We start from the raw sequence: 8,997 nt of genomic DNA, 5'->3' as shown, positions 1-8,997 counted from the left end.
TTAACACCGAACTTCTCCTTACATGTCTGGATGGTCATCTGAGAAACACAATTATTGAGAGGGGCACCTCCAATCCAGGCATCATCCTAGAAATGCACCTTTCTCCCATTACCTATGGCCCAAACTTTGCCTAAACTAACTACACCTTTAGCTTGGATAACACCATTCCAAATAGTAGAGCCACTTGATATCTGCTCAGAGGCAAGAAAATCTTCCATGGTAGGGACCACACGTAAGTACTTAGCCTTGCAGATATCATTCCACTCTCCATTTACCTAATAGATTCTCCAGATTTGTTTGGCTAGAAGGGTCTTGTTCAAAGTTCTAATATTTCTTAAACCTAGACCCCCCACCTTTTTGGGTTTACAGACATCTTCCTAGGCAATGAAGGAAACTCTCTTCTTCTCCTCAACCCTAGACTAGAGGAAAGCTTTCTGAATTTTCTCAATAGCATTTGCAAATTTTCCAGGAATTTTGAAAAGGCTTAAAGCATAAATTGGAAGACTCTGGAGAGAATATTTTAAAAGCTGGATTTTACCAGCTTGACTAAGAAGGGTACCTTTCCAACTAGCCAACTTCCTACTGAATCTATCAACAAGACTGTTCCAAAACAACTCCATAGGTTTTGTGCCCATAGGAAGACCCAGGTAAATAGAAGGGGGCTTTCCAATTTGGCAACCAAGGATCCGGGCCATCCTAATCTGTCTGTCCTCCGGGGTGTTGAAGAAGAAAATAAAGCTTTTCTCCCAGTTAATCGTTTGACCTGAAGCAGAATTGTAAGTTTTGAGAAGGTTCTTCATAGTGGAAGCTTCTTTGATTGAATAGGTACCCATTAAAATGGCATCATCAACAAATTGCTGGTGGGAACATGCTTTGAAACTAGAAGAGGGAGAGATTCCCAACAGAAGCCCCTGAGAAACAAATTTGCTAATAAATCTTCCCAGACATTCAGCCAGAATAATGAAGAGAATAGGGGAGATGGGATCCCCTTGGCTGATGCCCTTGGAAGTTTTAAAGAAGGGGGAAGGCACACTATTCACAATGACAGAGAAAAGAGTCGAGATAAGTTGGTAAATCAACTAAATAAACTTATCACAGAAGCCAAAAGCACCACACACCTTACCCAAGAAACTCCAGTCCACATGATCATAGGCTTTAGACAAGTCCAACTTCATCAGGAAGCCTTGTTTCTTCGATTCCACCAACGAGTGAATGTTTTCATGAATAGTAATGATAGAGTCAAGGATTTGTCTGCCAAGAACGAAGCTACTTTGTTGGGGTGATATTATAGACAGGAGAATCAAAAGCAGTCTGCCAGTAACCACTTTCGAGATAATTTTATAGAAAGAATTGCATAAGCTTATCGAACGGAACTTATCCATAGAATCAACCCCAGGACATTTAGGAATTAGGACCAGAAAAGTAGCATTGAGTTCCTTTAAGATAATCTTGGCCCCAAAAAAATATTGCACACCTTTAACCACATCACTTTTGAGAATGTTCCAAAAGGCTTGAAAGAAGAAGAGCGGGAACCCATTCGGACCCGGGGCTTTATTGCCATCAAAGGAGAAAATTGATTTCATAACTTCCTCCTCAGAGGGGATGGCCACCAAAGCCTTGTTTTGAACATCATTAATGATGGAAGGAATGGTATCTAAGAGGGCCCTCTGAGAATGGTCATCCAAACCACAATCCGCAGAGAGAAGAGATTTGAAAAAATTCCTGGCTTCATTCCCAATCTCATCGTTCGTCCTAGTTTCAATACCACCAATTCTCAACTTTGAGATCCTATTAGCAACCTTATGTTTCATATCAGCCATATGAAGAACATGGTATTTCTGTCCCCAACATTCAGCCAAAGAGATCTGGACCACTGTTTCCAAAATTCTTCTTCTCTTCTGATAATCTTATGATACTTAACAAGCACTTCATTTTCCTCCTTGATAGACACTTCATTATAACCACTGGTTTGGATTTTATCCTGTATTTCCTTAAGCTCAAGCTGGGTTTTGGAATTGGCAGCAAAAAGATCCCCCAAAACTTCCTTGTTCCATTTCTTTATATTATCTTTCACGTACCTTAATTTTTTCGCCACTCTATACATCGCGGTACCTTTGACATTAATAGACCACCACTTCTCAATGGCCTTTTCAAGGTTAGGATGGTCCAGGGACATCCTTTCGAATCTGAACATGAAGTTTCTTTTAACACTTATCATGTTTTGTAATGTTATTCATTCTAGTTTTTAAGCAATGTGTATATCAAGTATTTAATTCAAGGAAATCACAAGTATGTTCTCTTTTGTCTACTCCAATGATAGAAGACATCACTTAACACAACATTAGACCAACGATGTCAAATATTTGGAAATCCACCATGAAATGTAAATTAAAAACCCAAGAGGGAGAATTATCAATCCCTAATTCATAAAAAATGCATGCAATTTCAACATTAACTCAAGTGTGACAAGGGTCACTAAGAAAAGATAGATGGAAGAGTTTGGTGACTTTATCGGTCATAATAAAATTATTAAATGTGTGAGATTTTGCCAAGATCAAGAGGTAATGGAAAGCACAAATAAGAGATACAAAATAGATGATAGGAATAAATTGTATTCTATCAAGATGTAAAATATGATCAACTGGATCATTACAAGATGTTGATTGATTGCCCGTACAAACAATGTAGATGAGCCTGCTTATATAGGTAAGGCTAGGGATATGTGAGCACACAAACATGACATGTGGCTCAATAAGAAACAAGGGTAGGTAGGAAATAGGTGTGGGTAGGTAGGATAAATAATATAATATTCCACATGAGGTGGATCACCCACTGAATGTGGAGTGTAACAACAAGATAAGATCAACACCATAAAAGGTAGAAATTCTCCTACACACACTATCCCAATGTGGCACAAACACCCAAGTGTCTCATACCCAAACTACTATTAAATGCATGTACCTAAGTAAACTTAAGTAAAGTGTAATAATATCCAAGATGAATAATTATTTACACCAACACCCCCCCTTAAGTGCAACTTAGGGGAATGCACTTAAGTCTACAATGCAACTAAGCAATGCAATATGGGTCCCAGGTACGAGGCCATGTTAGGTACCCATGTACAAATGCAAATGCAATCTCCCATAAATGGAGAAAGAGAGAAAAACCCAATGGGAAAAAACCCTCCCCCAAAAGAGAGATGAAGAAAACACACAATTCTCTCAATGATGAATGAGAAGAACAAAACTGTGTCCCCCCCATAAGAGAGAAGAAAAGACCATGAAGGCCCCTCCTCAATGTCGAATCTCCTGCAAAGATGGTCCAATGATGATGACCAAAATACCTCCCCATAAGGAAGAAAGAGAGCCAATGTTGCACCAATATTGTCAAAGTGTGACAAAACCAGGTACCAAGTCGATGACGATGAATCACTCACTGCAACAAAATGAAGATCAGGCATGGAGACAACGTGTTGTGAGCATCATATGGATACTTAGAAATAGCAGAAATATTGGTACAATCCAAGTCTCACAGGAGCCATGCACTAATGTGTACAATCTAAGTCTCAACTGGAGCCATGCACCAAGTCTCACAAGATATTCCTAATCTAAGTGTACAAGAGGATTACATCAATTATGTCAACAATGTCAAGATACAAAGAGGTGTGGCACTTTATGATAGTGCTAGTACAACATTTCTCATGCAAGAGAATACATCATGATAGTGCAAATCTGGAAACATGAAGATGATGCCATCAAGAAGCCCTGTAGAATATTGCAGAAAAATATGCCTCTGAATGGAATTTCACCAAGAGATACAAATGAACAACTGACCCCCCATAAAAAGATCATATTAGCACTTGCAAATAATGGCAAAGCGGACTTCTAATTTCAATGATTACAACTTCTCAAAATGAGATATAAGAGACTTCAACAAATACTATTAGTGATCTAAACTGAGATCCAAGCAAAATACAAGTACCAAATAGGCCAAAAAATGACCAAATACTGAAAGTACAAATTCTACTCAAAATCACTGCAAACAAATGGCAGATTATGAAAGTAGATGAAAAAATATGCACTTTCAAAAAAAATGGCACCTGAAAAAGTGTCCATATGAGCCCAAATGAAGCCTCCAAAGTTGTAAAAATCGGGATTTCACGATTTCTGAAAAACCTGTATCCAAAAATTAAAAAACTCCTGCACCACTGTATAGATCATGAAATTCTACCCCAAAACAAAAAAAAAAATTTCTCGAAAAAAGGAGTCCAGATGAGCGAGATATCGCTATTTGAAAATTGCTTGCAAAATTATAATTTCTGGAAAATTTCTGCCACAGCTTCAAACTTCAAATGTCTCTAGATTTGGCCTCAGATGTTGGATTTGGATGAAATAAAAGGCGATTCTTAATTGCTCGAACCTCCTCAATCCAATGATGACCTCAGATTCTACTCAACAAGCTCCAATAATAACCTGCAATAGAAAGCTCCAAAAATGGAAACCCCAAATTTCTCTCAATTGGCAAACCAATGGCACTCTAATGGCTCTGATACCATGTGAGATTTTGCCAAGATCAAGAGGCAATGGAAAGCACAAATAAGAGAGACAAAATAGATGATAGGAATAAACTGTATTCTATTAAGATGTAAAATATGATCAACTGGATCATTACAAGATGTTGATTAATTGCCCGTACAAACAATGTAGATGAGCCTACTTATATAGGCAAGACTAGGGATATGTGAGCACACAAACATGACATGTGGCTCAATAAGAAACAAGGGTAGGTAGGAAATAGGTGTGGGTAGGTAGGAGAAATAATATAATATTCCACATGAGGTGGATCACCTACTGAATGTGGAGTGTAACAACAAGATAAGATCAACACCATAAAAGGTGGAAATTCTCCTACACACATTATCCCAATGTGGCACAAACACCCAAGTGTCTCATACCCAAACTACTATTAAATGCATGTACCTAAGTAAACTTAAGTAAAGTGTAATAATATCCAAGATGAATAATTATTTACACCAACAAAATGTAATGCTATTCCTTACAACACAAGGATCATTTCATCAATTATCAAAATAAATCATCAAACTAATATACTTCCACATTATCAAGTGAATACCTCCGAGTCACATTGAGGGAGTAAAAACATACATGACACCTAAGAATACAACCTCCCAAATGCACTAGAGAACATACCAAAATCCACCATATAGATGAGTAATCTATGACTTATACAATACTTCAAACACCATTACATGCAACTATATACTCACTCAACTTGTAGACACTCTTAATATCAATGCAATATAGTCAATTATTATGCAAAAAGAGAACTCTTCCATACACACATGACATACGTTTAATGCAAGGGTCAAACTCACTTAGAGTGTTACAATCACTAGGATGTTTTGAGTATAAGGATATGGCATACATGATCACTTTTATCACTTATGCTTAAACAAGGCTAAGTGAGGTATATTATGATTAAAATAAAAGGTCACTTTATACATTCTTTTATTCAAGAAACACATACATTCAACTATGCAAAGACTGTCCACTCAAAGATCATGCATTCGTCTACACCATGATTCACTATCACAAGCTATATATGATGGTATCTGTTTACTAAATAAAAATAACACAACGAAGACACTAGGTTACCTCAATCATGATACCATCATCATACAAGATTTTATTATGAACTTAGTTACACCCACTATGTAGGGTAGGGTCAACTCCAACCCATGAGTCGCAACTATAGTGCACATATGATGTATAATTCTCTTTAACCCTCCATTCACACATTAGGCAAAATAGGGTCAAGACCAAACTATGGTAATATATGATATATATACCAAATTATACAATTGACCCACATAAACTTCCTTGTAAAACTACAGTGCAATAGCCACACAAGTTCTCACATAAATACAATGAGTAATGCAATCTAGGGCAATAGTCATTTCCCCAATTACTAATTATGATAATTCACATGTCACACATGTAATATAGCATATAATGCTCACTTAGGGGCAATTCAATAGACACTCAAGTCAAAGCAAGCCAAACAAGGGCATTTGTCCTTCCTTGATACATGTAGGAGGCTCTCTCCCTCACTACCCAAGTTGATCGACATTGATGCAACTTTTGGTTCAATATATATAAGTTCTTATGCACAAATGCACTAAGCACAAATCAACTAGAGGATTCTACGATCAAATGTCGCAAATAAGCATAGAAAACTCAAGGCCCTAGTGCTAAACCAAGAGCTTTGATACCAAATGTAAGAACCTCCATAATTTCAAAATAACATAATTCATAAAATTACACATAAACAAGCATATATCAATGCATCATGTCATAATATACAAGATTAGAATTGAGAAATTATATCTATACTTAAGGTTGGAGTACATAAGAATTAGTACACAAGTTAATATCAAGGCAAAATATAAGGAACATATTCATTTACATTAGACCACAAGGTAAATTACAAAGAATACATATGGGTCAGATCATGAAGACCACCATGACAAGAACTCTAACATCTGTATGCCTTGAGCACCTTATGGGCAAGAACATTGCCGAAGCACATATCCGCCCTACCACAAAGTAGTTATACTTCCCCAGAATCTTTCATGAAACGAAAGATTCCTGACCCAACACCACGAAGACTAACCATGTAAATCTGTTAGGAGTAATGGAATGTGCAATATGGCATATTAGTGTAATGATGACATAGGCACACACGATGCATATAACACACATACGAAGACAAAAGCAACAATTTTGCTTATCCATCTAAAATCATTTTAAGATTACAATTCCATCTCAATAGATAAACATAACACGAATCATCTCAACATGGAGAATACACATGATGCATCCACACATCCATTCTTGAAGACATACTTTAATCTATAGATATGAATTATGTACATGAGATTCTTAAAGAGAGCACATCATATCTAGTAATTTCAAAAGGGTGTTTTCAACATATAAACTCAGCAGACTGCACATATGCATATGACAACTTCATCTTTAATACCAATGAAAAATATGAAATCCATAATAATTATCTTATTTTATTTCATCTTACCATTTCTTATCCTTTTATGCCAACTCACTTTTTATCTTAGTTTCTAAATTTTAAAATTAAAAACTATCCTAAAATTTCCCTAGCTTTATGCAACTTTTTAAGATATTAAACTATTTTTTTAAAACATGAAGAAATTCCATCATCCAATGCCTAAGATTAATTTCCTAAGTCTTAAAAAGTAACTTCTACGTATAATAATACAGATTTCCTTTTATATATATATATATATATATATATATATATATATATATATATATATATATATATATATATATATATATATATATATATATATATATATATATATATATATATAACCTTTAATTTATAAATACAAAATAATTTCCTAAATGAAATATGTAATTTCAATATTAAAATAAAATAATATTTTAATCAAAATAAAAAATAAAATAAATATGTAAATATATCTTAATATAATAAAATATGTAGATTTTAATATTTGTAATAAAATAATAATTTATAAACAATAATTTAGTCATTAATAAAATCTTGATAAAATTTAGTAAGATTTTTTATTTATTTATAATTCGATATTCATAGATAACATATTCATTAATAAATATTGATAAATAACCATTAATGAAATTATTAAATAAGAAATTAAACAGGGTTGTGACATCCCACACTCATTATACTACTATTATTCCTACTTTTACCTTGGATACACTATTGTGAGACTTTGCCAATAAGAAAAAAGGTGGATGATGTTGTCTAGTACATAAATTTTTTATCACATACAATCCTTCAGAGTGTACACCACTTAACTTTGAGGTTGTCACATATCCATTGCCTCCTAGATTTGTTGTACCTAGATTTGAGTTATATAATAGAAAATGATACCCTAATGTCCATTGACAAGCTTTCCCATGCTACATGTTTGGCATACAAAGATAAATGTTAGCCAAGTTGTTTCAAGAAACTTAAGGGATTATGTTATCTAAGGCTTTTGGTTCTATACATTTGTTTGTTGAGCTAGATACTACATTCTTGAAACATTTTTGTATTAATACACCCTTGAAATTAATAAAAGACAATTTGACTAAATGTGCTCAAAGGAATAATAAGCATTTTAATTTAAATTTTTTTGGTTCAACACAAAATAGAATGTGCAAGGAAATAAATCTCTCTTCATATTAGAAGGGGAAACTCTTTGTAAGAAAATTAGAATAAAACTATATAATATGACATGACATCTAGCTTTTTATAATATATAAAATTTAATCTCTGAGATTTTGAACGCATATTGCAAATGAAACTAACTACAAATCTTTTGGTTTTAAGGAATTATTACAAAACTTATTGACACTTTTGCCACAGATGAGAGATTTTTTTATGTCTTTTCATTTGAAACAATTAACTTATAGCATCTAATGAATGTCCACTCTTTCTAGCTAAAATACTCACTCTTTTTAGTTAAAAATAGATATTAAAAAGTGAGTGCAACAAAAGGATTGAATAGATTTGACTACAAGAAATACAATTAAGAAAAATGAATTAAAAAATTGTAGACAAAGCCACAAATACCAACTTTACAGAAACCTACAAATTCAATCAAACAATTCTATCTAAATATGCACACATATACAAGTTCTCTCACTAGACTTTTGAATAATAATTTTAGCAACAAAATAGTCATTAGCAAATTCTATTTTTAAATTTAAGTGCAAATGATACTTATTTATAAACATCTACAAAGTTTGCATGAAAAATAATTTTAAAAACTAATGTTTCTATTATATGAATGGTTTGTTTGGGTACAAACCAAGCTAATTATACAAATTTATCCACAAATTCCACTTTAAATCAATAAATATTCAAATAGATTATAAGTTTCAACTATAAAAACAACTTCTATTAGGTCAT

At 33.8% G+C, this 8,997-nt stretch overlaps 1 protein-coding gene across 1 annotated transcript; it reads right to left on the bottom strand.

Moving 5' to 3' along the window:
• Nucleotides 1–419: 419 nt before the first annotated feature.
• LOC131061672 (uncharacterized) lies at nucleotides 420–2,176 on the bottom strand. The gene is made up of 3 exons (XM_057995489.2): nucleotides 1,928–2,176; nucleotides 1,119–1,838; nucleotides 420–911 (listed from the first exon to the last, which is right to left on the bottom strand). The coding sequence occupies exons 1-3, from the start codon at nucleotides 2,174–2,176 to the stop codon at nucleotides 420–422; spliced, it is 1,461 nt and encodes a 486-aa protein (XP_057851472.2).
• Nucleotides 2,177–8,997: the final 6,821 nt, after the last annotated feature.

The sequence above is a fragment of the Cryptomeria japonica genome, chromosome 7, assembly GCF_030272615.1.
Source record: "Cryptomeria japonica chromosome 7, Sugi_1.0, whole genome shotgun sequence".
Classification (NCBI taxonomy): Eukaryota; Viridiplantae; Streptophyta; class Pinopsida; order Cupressales; family Cupressaceae; genus Cryptomeria; species Cryptomeria japonica.
The sequence above is the reverse complement of the archived record's forward strand: the minus strand, read 5'-3'. Positions and strand labels throughout refer to the sequence as shown.

What these genes read in the sequence shown, in the direction of transcription:
- LOC131061672 (XM_057995489.2), bottom strand. Translation starts at nt 2,176, where the DNA reads ATGTCCCTGGACCATCCTAACCTTGAAAAGGCCATTGAGAAGTGGTGG. An exon ending in CTATCAAGGAGGAAAATGAA is followed by an intron (nt 1,839 to 1,927) that starts GTGCTTGTTAAG and finishes TGTTGGGGACAG; the next exon opens with AAATACCATGTTCTTCATAT. An exon ending in ACTGGAGTTTCTTGGGTAAG is followed by an intron (nt 912 to 1,118) that starts GTGTGTGGTGCT and finishes TTTGTTTCTCAG; the next exon opens with GGGCTTCTGTTGGGAATCTC.